Below are 16,245 nucleotides of genomic sequence, written 5' to 3'. Positions count from 1 at the left end.
AGTTAGTCTGCTTCTAGCTCATCTCTGCAGATAACCTTCCATCAGGGCACAACTGGAGCCTTCTCAATGCAGACTCCTCTCTGTAGCAAGCTCTGCTTGTTCTGCTTGTTCATAGGTTCTGCTTGTTCTCTTTTGGCCAGTCTTCATCCATTTCTGCACTCCATGCTTCATATAAGGCAGAATGGGCTGAGTACTAGGATGGAAAAAACCAGAATCCCTGATATTGTGGAACCACCATACACCCTGTACTGGTAGTGAGAAACACACATACACACACACCTGCAAATGCACACACAAATATCTGGAACTTGTGCAAGTTTGCACTAGGGTGACCTGGGCAAAGGGTACATTTGTACTGGATTAAGAATCAAAGTTTGCACCCTGCTTGGTGTAGCTCAGTGGACTGAGCACAGGCCTGTGAACCACACGATCATGGATAGATTCCCAGTCAGGGCACATGCCTGGGTTGCAGGCGAGGTTCCCAGCAGGGGACTCACTAGAGGCAACCATACATTGATATTTCTCTCCTTCTCTCCTCTTCCAGTCTAAAGATAAATAAATAAAATCTTAAAAAAAAGAATCAAAGTTTGCTGAGCAGATCCATGTAAACTAGTTATCACTTAATTAAACCAGGATTTTTAAGGTAGTTAGTTGAGCATCTTTCATTTGCATATAATGATTCTTATGCTGATTACAGTAGACCCTGACCTATTCATTAATATTAGGAGGCTGCTTAGTCTGAGAATGCTTGTAGTGCAAAGGAATGAAGCTGCCTTCATGTACACAAAATTCAGAATTCCCATCTATTCTGAATGGATTCTTCTCAATCAGGATAAACAACCTAATCTCATCAATTCTTTCTTGGGGGGTTTCCTTTGTGTCCAATGTCACTGTGTCTTCCTTTGGATACAGCTTTGGCTACCAGATGGCCCAGGATCACAGGATACCAAATACTTTTGGATAAAGAATGTAAGAACTATTCACTAGTGCCCACATTCAACCCATCCTTCTTCTGGTCACCATAGGTTCATGGCCCCTGCTTTTGGGAGGTGGTGGCTCTCACAGGTTTAGTGTCCTCTTTTGCCATGCCCACAGAGGATGCACAGAGGAAACAAACTCCAAGAACTGGCTTCTGGTACTGTCATTTGATCTCCTGTGAAATATTTGGGGCAAGATATCTTCTAGCCCAAAGAACTTATGTCTTAGGGTTTTGTGTCCTCCAGTCTTATAGGCCAGAGTCTCAGGAAACTTCCGTGATGCCTGGTGGAGCAGACAAAGGCAAAGTGGCCCTGGAGGTTTGTGTGTACTATCTTTCCTAGCCACTAGTGGGTACTATCTGGGAAGTATCTCAAAGTACAGTTCCTTGAGACATTCCTGTTCATGCCTCCCAGCCCCTACAGCTGTTTACATGTTCATCTGGTAAACATTTCCTGTGTGCCTACTACATGTTAGCAAGCTACAAACTTGATTCTCAAGAAGTTCATGGTCTATGGTAAAACACATTTGAACAAATAATGATTATCTAGTGTAATAAGAGCTATAACAGGTATGTACACACTACCAAGTGAACACAAAAGAGTGAGCAGTTCACTCATCTTGGTTGTGGAAGGCTTCACAAATATCCAGCCAGGTACACTTGACTAAAGTCTTATGGAAGCATGGGGTTTCTATTAGCTGGGATGCAGGGTGGGGGTAGCTGTCCAGGCAAATGCATGAAAGAGTCAAGGAAAGGCCTGCAGTTCTTTGTGGTTGGAGCAGAACGTGAGGGAGGAGAAGCAGGAGAGGATCCAGAGACTGTCAACTGGGGTCATTCGGGCACCATCTGAACTTTATTCTGAGGTTACAGTACACACCCAAAGTAGAGCTGTGTACTCAAATCCCTGCAAGGGACAGGCAGATGATTAAATTATTTAGGGGTGCCAGGTGGGGAATGGAAGATGGGGGAGTCCAGGCCCATCCAAAGGTGGAGCCCATTGTTGCCATGGTGGAGTGAAGGCAAGTTTCCATTAAAAAAATCTGGACAGCATATTTTTACATGAACCTTCCCAAGTTTTAAGTGTTGGAAATTATTTCAAACCATCATGAAGGCCTAGCAAAAAAATATCTGATGTCCTTTTAGCCTCTGGGCCTCTAGTTTGGCACTTGAGAGGCAAAGCCTAAGCAGGGAGCTGACAGATCCAGACTTATATTTCAAAGGAAGATGTCCCTACAGATCTCTCCATGCATAATATCTCTGTCCCAGCCTCTGTCAGCAAGAACTTCTTTTCCCCACCCACTCCACACACTTGCTACACCCACACATCATTGCACCCTCACTGCTTTCCCTGACTGTCCTTGGCACCAGCTCCACCTTGCATGGAGGCCCTGAATGAATGAGTCATGCTCCAATCTGACTTACAGAGAAGAGTCCATGTTCAGGACACGAGAGAGCCACATTTATTTCACATGGACAAGCATGATTCTGTCACATGCTAAACACGAAAGCTCACATGAGGCAAGTACCCGTAAAAGAAGAAGTATGTGCTTTTGTCAATAGGGAGCAGGGAGAGTCACAAAGTGGTTTCCAGAGACAGTCACCTTTCAAGCAGAGCTGAGATCATAGCCTTAGAAAGCTCTGGTTTGTACCATCATCAAAGGGTCTGTCTCCTAGAGGTGCCTGGGGGTGCTTCTGCTCTGCATCTCTGGATGTGCTGCTGAGGGCAGGAGGGTGAGGATGGTCTCCCATGCCACTACCCAGGTGGCTCAGGAGAGCTCAGCACAGGGGGGAAGTACATGATACTTGGAATTAACAAGATCACGCTGGAATGGACAGTGACAGGGACAGACTGCTGTGTTCATAGCAACAGAACCATCACCATTTACAATAGCTATCATAATGGGAAGATCCACTCTTCTTAAAGCAAGTTCCCAAGGCAGTTTATGGGCTGAAGGGAAAGCATTTGGAATTGAGGCATTCCAGAGGCAGATCTGCTTTGTCTGGACAGACTGGGAAGAGCTAGTGGCAGGGATCCCCAGTCTCTTGGGCTTGGTTGGGCTTCCTGGTTCCAGGATGATGGAATCCAAGATGGGGAGGGCATTGTTGCCTGGTTTTGCTGGGATGAAAGGACGATAAGCTCTAAGAACAAACTTCATGGAAGAGACCAACAGAAGAGCCCTTGAATGTCCGAGGTTTATTCCCACCTGAAGTCCTGCCCAACGGTTTCATAAAACTTAATGTTGTAAGGTCTATAAAATTCCCGGAGCTGGTCTATCACCTCAGGATCAATCTGTACATGAGTTCTGCCCTTTGATTTGCCCAAGCATCGAGGCAGGAGGCTTGATTCTGTCTTTTTCAAGCAAGGGAACCCTTTGGTCTTGTTGAAATAGAAGTGCTTGTCCGTGATGAACCTCTTAATGCCCAGGAAGTCCTGGACACGCCCCATCTCACCAGCGGGGTCGGTGATGAGCCTCTCGCCACTGACAAAGTGGATCTGAGCCAGGGGGAAGTACTGCAGCCAGCTCTCCAGGTGCAGTACGTACAGGCCTATGCGGATGGCGTTCCACGACACGTCCACCAGGCCTAGTGTGCGGTTCCGGAAAGACAGGCCCTCAAAGGTGGGGATGTCTGGCTTCTTGGATAGTGTTTGAGTGTAATCAGAGATGGCACGGGTCACGGGGTTCCGTACCACCACAATCAGCTTGGTGTCTCGGGACATGTTGAAGATCCGGCGAGGGGCCTCTTGAGTGACAAAATAGCTGGGGGTCTTCTCCAGCGTGATCTGGCTCTCCAGGGTCCTGGGCATCAGGTTCCTGTGGGAAAAAGCAGCACATCATCAGACAGGGCTTCCCTGGGCGCCCTGGGATCATTTGTTTGCACCCAGCTCCCTGGTTGAGTCCCCCTCCTCTCCTCTGTGACACCTGAGGCTCACCTACTCTCACCTGATGAGAAACCCATGTTATCTCTTGTTGATTTTATTTTTTAGTTTTTAACAGGTTTTCTTTAAGACAGGACATGCCCATCAGTATGGGTTAAATAATGATGGAATAGCCACTTAGTAGAGTTAGGTAAATCTGAGTGTACTGACATGGAATGATTTCCAAGATAAAGCATTAAATGAAAAAGGGCAAGGCATAGAACTTTCATCTTGGGCAAGGTACCAAGAAACTGATAAAGTCGATTCTAAAGAAAGGGTGGGAGTAGAGTGAGGAGGTAAGGGATAGATGAGAATGACTTTTTTAAATTGTATAACCCTTTAAGCTGCTTGAAATTGTTAATGCAGTTATCACATATTAAAAAATATAAAGGAAGGCACTGAATATAGTTCTGGCAAAAGAGACTTATCCAAATATATTAGAAAATCTTTGGGGGTGGGGTGGGGAAGGGCTTGTTTTATAGTAATAGCAGGTATTTTAGAAATGAGTTCTAACCACTATGCTGTACAACTGAAACTAATGCAAAATAATATTGAATGTCAACTGTAATTGAAAAAATAAATTAAAAAAAAGAATCCCTTATCACTGAATTAACTGAGAAAAAACAGAAATTCTTGGCACTTTCACCCCACATGAAAAAGAAAAAAGAAAAAAAGTCTTTCTGTCTTTTCCTGCTGAAATACATCCTCGGGAAAGCACAAAGGACAACCCAGTGGGCCTCAAGCAGAAGCTAGGTAATGCAACCTCTCACTCCCTCACTTTTTTAAAAAAAGATTTTATTTATTTATCTTTAGAGGGGAAAGGAAGGAGAGAGGGAGAGACACATCAATGTATGGTTGCCTCTCTTGAGTCCCCTCCTGGGAACTGGCTTGCAACTCAGGCATGTGCCCTGACTGGGAATTGAACTGCAATCCTCTGGTTCACAGGCCCACGCTCAATCCACTGAGCTACGCCAGCCAGGGCTAAATTAAGGATCTTGAGATGATATCCTGGATTAGGGTAGGCCCAAAGTCCAGATGAGGAATATGCTTACAAGACAACAAAAGGGGATAAGAGACACATGTAAAAGAAGGCAATGTGAAGACAAAGGCAGAGCATGGAGTGATATATATACACGCCCCCCCCCCAAAAAAAATACCAAGGAAATGAATACAGGCTACAACCTTATTTCTTTATACATTTACCACAGTCTGAAACTCATTGTACTTGATCTTCAAATTCATCTATGATCCTCTTGATTTCACTTTCTTCCATACCTTCTCTAGATCAAATGAAAAATTATTTTAGTTTCTTCTTCCGGTTCCTGTTCTTCCTCTTCATCATCATCATTGTTGTCACCATCATCATCATCATTATCAATTTCCTTCTACTACTTGCTCTTCCAGTCCCTGACAATACATCTACCCAACCTTTCATCATTTCTAATTCGGTCTCTGCTCTGCCAAACAGCGGAAGAGGAAACTGCTGACCCTGGCAACTGGATCCTTCCAATATTTATTAATTCTGTCTTCCACTGAGCTTCAATACTGCTCTGTAATTAGGTATATTTGCTTTTACAGGCTTCCTTAAGATTCCTTATAGTATGTGTTCCAAATTCTCACCATAAGCTCCCACCCCTATTCCTGATACCCATTCTTAACACACAGTTAATCTCCCATACACCACAAAGACAAAAGCTGTCACACCTTCAACTTTTCTTCATTTCATCCTGAAACTGGCTGTGATCTGCACCCATGCTGTGCCCCTCTCACTAGTCTGAGGAAAAGGCAGGCAGAGGCTCACCTGTGCTCTCAGATCTCTTTCTCTACTGCCTTCCCTGCAAACCTGTCCAGACCCCCTTGAACTCTCAAATTCACTGTGAAACTGATTAGCTGATACAACTGATATTTTGCTCCCAGGTTCAATGTTTATAATGATCCCTTGTGATTGGAATAGGCCATTTAAAAAATTGGATGCCAGATCACAATACCTGATATCAAACTGTATTACAAGGCCACTGTAATCAAAACATAAAAATAGGTACTGGCATAAAAATAGGCACATAGACCAATGGAACAGAATAGAGAACCCAGAAATAAACCCAACTCTCTACAGTCAATTAATATTTGACAAAGGGGGCAGTAACATAAAGTGGGGTAAAGATAGCCTCTTCAACAAATGGTGTTGGGAGAGCTGGACAGCTACATGCAAAAAAATGAAACTCAAGCACCAACTTACATCATATACCAAAATAAATTCAAGGTGGATAAAAGACTTAAATATAAGCCATGACACTATTAAAGTCCTAGAGTAGAGCATTGGCAGGAAAATCTCAGATATTTCATACAGCAACATTTTTACTGATATGTCCCCTAGAGCAAGGACTATAAAGGAAAGAATAAACAAATGGGATCTCATCAAAATAAAAAGCTTCTGCACAACTAAAGAAAACAGCATTAAAATAAAAAGACAACCAACTGGATGGGAAAACATATTTGCCAATGATACCTCAGACAAAGGTTTAATCTCCAAAATTTACAAAGAACTCACACAACTTCACTCTAAGAAGGCAACTAACCCAATTAAAAAATGGGGAAAGGACTTGAACAGACACTTCTCCCAGGAGGACATACAGAGGATCCAGAGACACATGAAAAGATGCTCAATATCGCTAGGTATCAGAGAGATGCAAATTAAAACTACAATGAGATACCACTTTACACCGGTGAGAATGGCTATCATAAACAAAGCAATAAACAACAAATGTTGGAGAGGGTGTGGAGAAAAGGGGACTCTGGTCCACTGTTGGTGGGATTGTAGACTGGTACAACCATTATGGAAAACAGTATGGAATTTTCTCAGAAAACTAAAATTGGACTTGCCTTTTGACCCAGCAATTCCACTGCTGGGATTGTATCCTAAGAACCCTAAAACACCAATCCCAAAGAACCTATGCACCCCAATGTTCATAGCAGCACAATTTACAATAGCCAAGAGTTGGAAGCAACCTAGGTGCCCGTCAGTAAATGAATGGATCAAAAAACTATGGTACATATACACAATGGAATTTTATGCTGCAGAAAGAAAGAAGGAGCTCCTACCTTTTGCAACAACATGGATGGAACTGGAAAGCATTATGCTGAGTGAAATAAGCCAGGTGTTGAAGGACAAATACCATATGATCTCACCTCTAACAGGAAGCTAAACAACAAAGCAAACAAGCAAGCAAAATATAACCAAAGACACTGAAATAGAGAACAGGCTGACAGTGACCAGAGGGGAGAGGGGAGGGAATTTCAGGGGAAATAAGGGAGGGATTTAGAGGAACCTATATAAAGGATACATGGACAACAACTGAGAAGGGTGGAAATGGGAGGGAGGGGGGAGGATGGGGGGTGGGACCGGATGGGAGTAATAGACAGAAAACTGTACTTGAAAAATAATTAAATAAAAAATTGGAAAAAAATAAAAATAAAATGTAAAAGCTAAGAAAGAGAAACAGAAAAAAAATTGGATGCCATTATTAGCAAACAATTACAATGCACTAGAATAGAATTTTTTGACTAGCTTTTCTTAGAAATCTGGCTATCTTAGACTATGACCTTGGCACACATTATAATTAGATATTGGTCGTTATGAGGAAAGTAGACAGACTCATATTTAAATATATTTAAATGTAGACAGTACATTTAAACTTAATGACTTTTCAAACTCTGTGGGGGTTATTGTGTTGGTTTCTCCCAACACAAAGAAGTTGACTTGACAAGCCATGAAGCAGATTTTTCTGCAACATCCCCACAGCATGCACGATACCTACATCTGTATCTTCTGAGTCCTCCACAAGCTGTGGCACAAGTAAGGTCTCCATTAATATTGTTGAGGTTACAATGAAACCAATGACTTTTCTAATCAACTTATGCACGGAAGCCCTCAGTCCCTTTTCAAATTCTCCACACTCTTCAGACCATTCTGGATCTGCCCATTGGTGTGGCCCCACTTCTCTCCTTGTGATACTGAAACCAGGATCCTGGATCCTGACTTGAATCCCACCCTTTGCCTCCTTCCATTAATGTAAGTGGTGCTGTGACTGGGATCCTGAGTAGGATCTCACCCTGTCTCCACCAGTTTGGAATGCACTGAGTATGGTCTCACCAGCAAGGTTTTCTTTTTTTTTCACCCTTGAGTATAAAGGAGATGCTGAGCTGTGTGTGTGTGTGTGTGTGTGTGTGTGTGTGTGTGTGAGGGGGGAGGGAGGCTAGGCCTCTGTTTTGAGGTAGAAGCAATGAGATCTGAAATGAGTGCTCAGATTTTGCTCCAGCTCCAACAACTAAAGAGGCACTTCCTCCCTCCAGCCAGAGTCCTGAGGCATTCCTAGCTGAGTGGGGACCACACAGAGGTGCCTGCGGTCAATGATACAGGGTGCAGCCAAGAGCGGGGGGAGGGGGGGGCAAAAGGGATTTGGAATGGGGTCCAGAACTCAAGGTGTACAGGAAATATTAAGATGTCCTCACCCCTCCCCGCCCCTGCCAACAGGTGTCAGTTGGGGGAAGGAGTTGTTTTGCATAGCAACAGTTTTTCAGCTAACCTCTGGAGTCGTCATTTAACATATCTACAATCTTTAACTGGTTTCATAAATATGTTAAATAGCTGTGGCCATGCTTTGAGCCAGGAAGAAGGGAGTGACTTCTACCCAGGATGTAACTGGGGGCTGGGCCCCCAAGTTACAGTGCCTGCATGAGAGCTTGAAGTTGATTGGCTCCACGCCATAGGGCCGCACCTGCCCATACTCACTATGGCAGCCCAGTAAAGCTGGGAGGAGACAGGAGTCCTGGCAGGTGTAACTAATTGTGGGAGGAGTCGGAAATGGGGCTGCAAAGGAGGACTGGCATGGGGATTTAAACCCAGATGTGGCAGCCATTAGGGAGGAGAGCCACGTGGTTTTGGAAGAATAAGGGTCCCCTCTTGGCCAGGTGAAGAGGAGAGCCATGCGGTTTTAGCAGAGTGCAGACCCCCCTCTTTCCCAGGTGAAAGGGAAAACCATGCAGCTTTGCCAGAATGGGGACCCCTGCAGCCAGGTGAAGAAGAAAGCCTCATGCTTTTGGTGAAGTGCTGACTCTTGCAGCTTTGGTAGAAGAGGCCCACTCAGCTTTGGGGTGCTCTCTTTGTCCGTGTGGCCTGGGAAGCAAGAGAGACTTTGCCTGGAAGAAGGGTGAAAGAACTCTTTGCCAGTGGACCGTGAGAGGGTGCCACATGGCTTTGGAGTAATTAGACATCCTGCCTAGATGGCAACACACCTGATGGTGCCTGAAACACAGACGTGTGCTTCTTTTCCTGAGATATGGTACCCTGAATTAGGGCAGGGGGGAAGGAAGCACTGTGGGCGTCTGTGGTTATCCTAAAGGACTTTGATATTTTAATGGGGACATTGGGTCACTACTTTAAGTCTGTATAGCATTAAATAAACTTTTCCTTTCCTTTTCACAAATCTCTGGCATTGAGATATGTCTTTCCTCTGGCGGCAGACAGATGAGCCCAGTAGGTATTAGTATACCGTCCTTGGGACGGACCCCTGTTTTCTGTAAGTTTTTGGCATCCCTCAGTGGGCCAAATATTGCCCCCCCCTTCTGTAAGATCAACCCCAAAATGTGCAGGGGCCTCATAAGGAACTTCCATCAATATGTAACTTTGGCTCATCTGGGAACCTACAAAATAAGGGCTAATCACCCACCACTATGAGCCCCCCTAGCTGAGAGTGAGGGATGACCAAAGGGATAATGGCCTTTGGGAGCCCCACTCAGAAACAGCACATTTTGGCCCACATAGATTCCTTAGCCTTTTGTACCTCTAAACCTGGCCAAGAGAAAAGTCAGTTTAAACTTGTAGCATCTCTCTCCTCCAGGTGTCTTCTAGCAACTCAATTTGCATCTGAATACCCCTTGCAGGAACTGTGAGGAGGGCCAATATTACTTTTGCCTGGTGAACGTCTTGCTCTCTCCCTCTGGAGAAATTGCCACATTCCAGGGCTACACTCAAGCAGTTAAAAGCCACAAGGACACTTACTGCAATAAAGACACCTGTGAGAGGAAAATCTAGGATGGGACAGAACGCTAGGTTTCCCTCTAGCTGCAAGCAGAAGTCCATGCAACAAGAGGAACACTGTATGCACAATCACACCCCCACTCCTGAGGCACATTACCTACTTAGTTTTAGTTCTCAAGAAGAGAAAGCAAGATTTTAGCCTGCAGTGGAAAGCCCTGGCCTTTCTAGGTCTTGTTCTCATAACTGGGACTTTTCATTAAAATTCGCCTCATTCATAAGTCTTTTCCCCCTTTCTCTGACTGCTCTCTTTACATTTCTACCACTCCTTCCTCTATCTGTTCTACAAAGCAATTGCTGTTTGTTTTCCAGCTGAGTGACACTCCAGCCCCTAAGGACTAATCCTTACCTGCCTAACCCAAGCTCAACATTCAACTCCAGCTTCAAATTAGGTTTGGCCCACTGTACCCACCTTCACTGGGAAAAAGGATACAAAGGGAAAAATCTCACCCTCTCTCAGACTGCAGAACTCAGAAAGAAAAATAAGGAGGTACGCCTTTGAACCACTAAATTCTAGACCTAGAAGCTAATGTTTCCTGGGAACAATAGGGTAATTAACTTCCGGGTCAAACTTAATACTGGTTGTGGAAGCAGTAGGGGACCAGTTTTCCTCAATGCAGAAAAAAAAAGTAATGCTTTTAGGCGGCGGCCACTTTTCCTCCACCACCTCGGGCCTGAGCTGCTAACTCAGCCGCTTTTTCTCCAGCCTCTTCCCTGAGCTGAGAAGGGGAGGGAGGGAGAGGAGGGGGTGGGGGAAGCATTCTAACAGCAGAAGAGCCTGCTTCCGAGCTCACTCCTCACCCCCTACCCAGTATTTTACAGTAGAGATAGGCTTACCTCTCCTCCTAGACACCTCCTGTGTTTTAATCCAATAGACTCCTGAGACCTGAGCAAACCAGGGCCCCATGGGTGGCAAGTATTTCGCCATAGTAGGGGCCTTTCTTACTGGGTAGAACAGTATTACATCAGCCTCCATTCCTTGAAGGAAATACACCAAACGACTAGTGGTGTATTTCTCTCTTCCACTCCTTGTGGGCGAGGAGCTGAATTTATACAAGCCTTGAGATCTGCAGAAAGGGTCCAATTTAATTGAAGCCATTGCCTTCGCCAGTAGCACAGGGGATACTGGGTCTCTTAGGAAAAGGTCCACATTTCCAAACAGATTGTAAACTATTTAGGATACATCCTAACTCCAGGACCTAGGCAGCTGTCACCAGAGGGATTAAAGGCCATCGCCTAGCTAACACCACCTGCTACCAAAAGGCAGCTCCATTCTTTCCTGGGAATGGCTGGGTTCTGCAGGATTTGGATCTCAAGCTTTGGGCTAATTGCAAAGCCTTTATATGAGGCTACCAAGGGGCTAGAAATTGAACCCATTATATGGGGAAAGGAACATGATTAGGCTTTTGATAAAATCAGGGAGGCTCTAGTCAAGGCCCCAGCCCTAGGCATCCCTGACTTAAATAAACCCTTTTCTTTATACATTGCAGAGAGGAGAATAGCATTAGGGGGTCTTAGTCCAGCAACTAGGAAATGACCTTTGCCTGGGGGTTGCATGTTTCTTTAGAAAGCTGGACAATGTAGCAACCGCATGGCCTCCCTCCTCAGAGCAGTAGCAGCCACAGCCACATTAATGGAGGAGGCTACTAAGCAAACTCTTAGACAAGAGTTAAAGGTTCTAACTCCACATCAAGTCCAAGGTGTATTAGAAATGAAAGGGTACCTATGGTTAACCGGACATAGATTAACCACATATCAGGCCCTTCTCCTGGACAATCCTAAAATAACTCAAAAACCTGCAATACTTTAAACCCAGCCTCCTTAATGGATCATTTTAGCTCATTCCTGCTCAGAGATTATTAATCTCACCTATTCCAGCAGGGCTGATTTGTTAGCCCAGTCCTTGGATAACCCTGATGAAGAGCAGTTCACTGATAGAAGTTTTGTACAGAATGGGCAGGGAAAGGCAGGATATGCAGTGGTTAGTTTATATGACACCATGGAGGCACAATCTCTTCCACCCTCGACCTCGGCCCAGAAGGCAGAGATTATACCCCTTGCTGGAGCTCTCATTATAGTACAAGGAAAAAAGATGAATGTTTATACAGATTCCAAATATGCCTTTCTTGTTCTGTATGCTCATGCTGCCACCTGGAAAGAACAGGGACTCCTTACTGCAAGGAATTCCCCCCATTAAGCTCAAGCAGGACATTTTTAACCTGTTAGAAGCAGTTAAATTCCCTAAACAGGTAGAAGTAATGCATCGTAGGGGTCACCAGAAACATACATCCCCTATTACCGAAGGGAACAGCAAGGCAGACTAAGAGGCTAGGAAGGCAGCTCAGAGGCCAGTTGCAGAATTGGCACTGTTCCCCTTCCATAGACAATGCTAATCCGAAGCCTGATTACTAGTCTGAGGAGAAAACTTGGTATGTAGAGGGTGGGGGCACTCAGGAAGGGCCCTGGATTTACATCAGCCAGAAACTTCTCGTTCCCCAGGCCTCTCAATGGGAGGTTTTAAAGGCCCCATATGACTCCTTCCACATAGGAAGAGATGCTACCACAGCAGTAGTTAATAAATTATTTACAGGCAAAGGACTAACAACTACTATAAAGAACATTTGCCAAGCCTGCTCTCTTTGCGCTTACAATAATCCTGGTAAAAGCCGTCCTTGCCCCCTACTGCTAGAGGCTGTGCAGCAAATGGGGACTTATCCAGGAGAAGACTGGCAAATTGATTTTACCAAAATGCTCCCCTGTAAAGGATATGAGTGTCTACTAGTTTTGATAGACACCTTCACTGGGTGGATTAAAGCTTTTCAGATCAGAACAGAGAAGGCTACAGAAGTAGCAAAGGCATTCCTAAAAGAAATAAGACCCCAGTCTTGTCTCCCACGCTCTCTGCGAAGTGATAACAGACCTTCCTTTACATCTAAGATCACTCGATCATTCTGAGGCCCTAGGCATAAAATGTTACCTCCACTCTGTTTGGAGATCCCAGTCCTCTGGGAAGGTAGAGCAGAGGAATCAGACTTTAAAAAGAACATCAGCAAAGCTCTGTCAGGACTCTTCTGAAAACTGGGTTAAATTACTGCAGATAGCCCTCATGGGAATCGGGGTCTCCCCTAAGGCTAATACTAGGCTCAGCCCTTTTGAAATGCTATATGGCAGGCCATTCCTAACTCTGTATTTAATATTTGATGTCTAGACCCATCGAGTCATGAAGTGTATAATAAACTTGGGGCAGGCACAGAAAGCATTATAAGAGTATGGGAATAAAATCTTGGCTTCTCCCACAGGAGAACTCCACGCTACTATCTCTCCAGGAGACTGGGTACTTCTCAAAACTTGGAGAGAAGGATCCCCTGCAGATCAACTTAGCCCTAAATGGGAGGGACCCTATCAGGTTGTTCTGAGTACCATCTTGGCCGTGAAACTATTAGGTGTTGATAGTTGGGTTCATATTTCCAGGGTGAAGCTAGCTCCTGTTGATCTAGATCACTCCCCAGACCAGCAAAGGGATCTGGACTCCACCTACACCTGTGAACCCCTCAGAGGCCCTCAAGTTCCTGTTCCAAGAGAAGACAACTCAGACAGCAGGATGACACTGCATATTCCTGTGGCTGGCAGAGGAGGTCAAGTTCTTTTTCCACAGGACTGCTCCCGAGTCTGATAAGTACCTTCCTACTTCACCCCTCAACCCCTTTTGCTAAACCTCTACCTAAAACTGCCTGTGAATTAGACAATCATATGGCCCAATCTTTAAAATTAAATTCTTCCCATTGGCTTTGACTTTCCACCCATATTTGGGCCTATGCCCAGCCATTGGCACAGGAACAATGGGGAAACATCTCTGTTACCCTGGATGAAAAGACTACATTCCAGCCAATGGGGCATCATATAGCTACCCCAAACCTTGCTAAACTGTTGCCCAGAACTCTCTCCACTAGGAGTCAATGCTCCCCTAGAGGGCCTCTATTTTTTCACTTAATCAACCATCCGCAGGTCAGCTACCCCTTCTGCATTGTCAGGAATGCTCCAGGGGCACGCCTGTGGGAAGGCTTGCTGACAGCCAATACTGACAAGATTTTCTAATCCCAGACCCCCCTCTCACAATCACTAGTCATGGAATTTTCCTCATTGCAATACTCTGTATCTCTGGAGGAGTTCCTAAGCCAGGGGATAAAATAAATTTGTAACACACCTGCTTTCCAAAGAAGGATGTTCTTAAACCACCTTTAGACAAAAAACTTCCAAAAACAGCTTACTGCCAAGGCAGGCCATCCTATCAAGTTAATGAATTCCTCCCACAAGAAAGAGAGGACTGTATCACTCTGTACTGCAGCTCTTGAGTTGCCATACATTTTGAACTGAAGAGGGGCTCTTTCTCTACTGAATTTATAAATAGCACAAGTTTCCACAACCATGTAACAGACCCCCTGCTCACAGCCTCATGGGCAGCACAAAGATTACAATGGTGGGGCACTAAATACCCAAGAACCAAACAACTAGTTAATGGCAGATAAGTCTTTGTAGAAACACAGCCAGTTAAAGTGGCAGAAACTGCTCTGATGGCAGAAATACTCCCTTTGACAGGAGTCTGTTGGATTTGTGGGTCCCAGGCATACTGGGCCCTCCTTCCACAGCAGAGGGGAATCTGCTTCCTTGGGTATATTCTTCCTGATGTCCCCATAGTATGGGAAACGCCTCCCTCCTGTTCCTGTTATGAGGACAAGGACATCTTTTCAAAAGGGCTGGTGCCTTTTTCTCTAATATCACTTATTGGGATTCTCTCTGCCAAGGGAGCAGTGGTAGGGGGAGCTTCATTAGAAATCCACCACTGTCTATCACAGAAAATAGCTGAATCATCAACTAAAACAGGAGAATTGCTTACAGCACTCCAAGAACAACTGGACTCATTAGCTGGAGTTGCCCTCCAAAATCGAAGGGCATTGGACCTCCTCACAGCCTCAGCAGGAGGAACACATTTGTACCCCAAAGAAGAGTGTTGCTTCTATGTTAACAGATAAGAAAATGTCCAGCAAGATATCCAAAGCATCTTTGAATCAACATCTAGGATTACAAGTTCAACCTCTTTTTGGGATTCAAATTCATGGCTGATCTCTTTACTTCTTCCCTTTCAGTACCATTATTAATTATACTAGTAATATTACTATTTGGACCCATGATAATCAACTTACTAACTAAATTTATCTCCTCTAGAATAGAGGGTAAAAAGCTACAAATGATTTTCACAAGCAGCTATTGAACTCTGGGACCAGTAGCTCCCAGCATCTATCATGGGCCAATGGAAGGACAAACTTCCTCTGACCAACATGCAATGCCCCTGACTGTTGGGAAACACTCTGCCTGGTTTCAGGAATTGGAACTACCCACCATGGCTAAGGATGAGTGAGTGACCTCCAGAATGTGAGCCACAGGAGACAAAAGCTTGTCTCTGGTAGCAAATGCTGCCTGTGCTTTCCGTTGCCCCCAAAAGCATGGTCAGTGTTGATGACGGGTATGACTCCTCACAGCAAGGGGCAACCTAAGCCAGACTGGGTCACTTGGGAGGCCATAATGGTAGGACTTGGGGGGCTGTGACAAAGAGATAGCAATTGACCACCCCTCCTCCAGCTATGTGACATAGCCCGAGTCCCCATGTCCTCTGAAAGAAGTGCTTCCTGGCTCTAATCCACTTAAGTCTGAAATCCTGATGGGGAGGGGTGCAGCTCCTTACCTTGCTAGAGCAGTATCGGGGAGAAATCTGGCATAAGAAAGAATTCCCAAAATATCCTGTGAAATCTGCTTTGCTAAGAGTGTTTTCATTCATATGTTGAGGGTCCAAGCAGGGAATGAGTGTCTTCCAAAGTTTCTGCAAACCCTTTTTTCCTGACAGACACTGACTCAGACTAAGCCCTCAGATTTCTTTGAAATGTTATCTACTGTTTGAACCTTGCTGCCCTGTATTCCTGTGTATTACAACCCAATAAAAGCCCCTGGAGGAGGGGGCTCCTGACATTTTTCCTCTGAGAAACTGGGCACCTTTCCTCCCCAAGCAGATCATGTCTTGGGAGTGTTTACTTTCATCCACGGCAGATTGGGCGGGGGGACTTGAGGGCAAAGTTGCCCCCACACCTAACGGTCTCAGGAATTCTTCACCAAATTCCAGATAGAAGAGGGTGAGAGTTTCATGGTTCACAATAGGCAGGGTCTATTGTCCCATTCAAACCTGAAGTAGCTACAGAAGACAGATTG

At 44.9% G+C, this 16,245-nt stretch overlaps 1 protein-coding gene across 1 annotated transcript in view; it reads right to left on the bottom strand.

Moving 5' to 3' along the window:
* Positions 1-2,437: 2,437 nt before the first annotated feature.
* Positions 2,438-16,245, bottom strand: part of HS3ST2 (heparan sulfate-glucosamine 3-sulfotransferase 2) — a 123,118-nt gene continuing 109,310 nt past the window's right edge. The window contains exon 2 of the mRNA XM_037028422.1: positions 2,438-3,789. Coding sequence (XP_036884317.1) covers positions 3,171-3,789 — 619 coding nt within the window. The 3' untranslated portion in view covers positions 2,438-3,170. The remainder of the gene's footprint in view (positions 3,790-16,245) is intronic.

This window comes from Sturnira hondurensis, unplaced genomic scaffold (genome assembly GCF_014824575.4).
Source record: "Sturnira hondurensis isolate 20B ecotype Veracruz unplaced genomic scaffold, ASM1482457v3 Scaffold0019865, whole genome shotgun sequence".
Taxonomy (NCBI): Eukaryota; Metazoa; Chordata; class Mammalia; order Chiroptera; family Phyllostomidae; genus Sturnira; species Sturnira hondurensis.
This window is presented reverse-complemented; position numbering and strand designations above follow the sequence as displayed.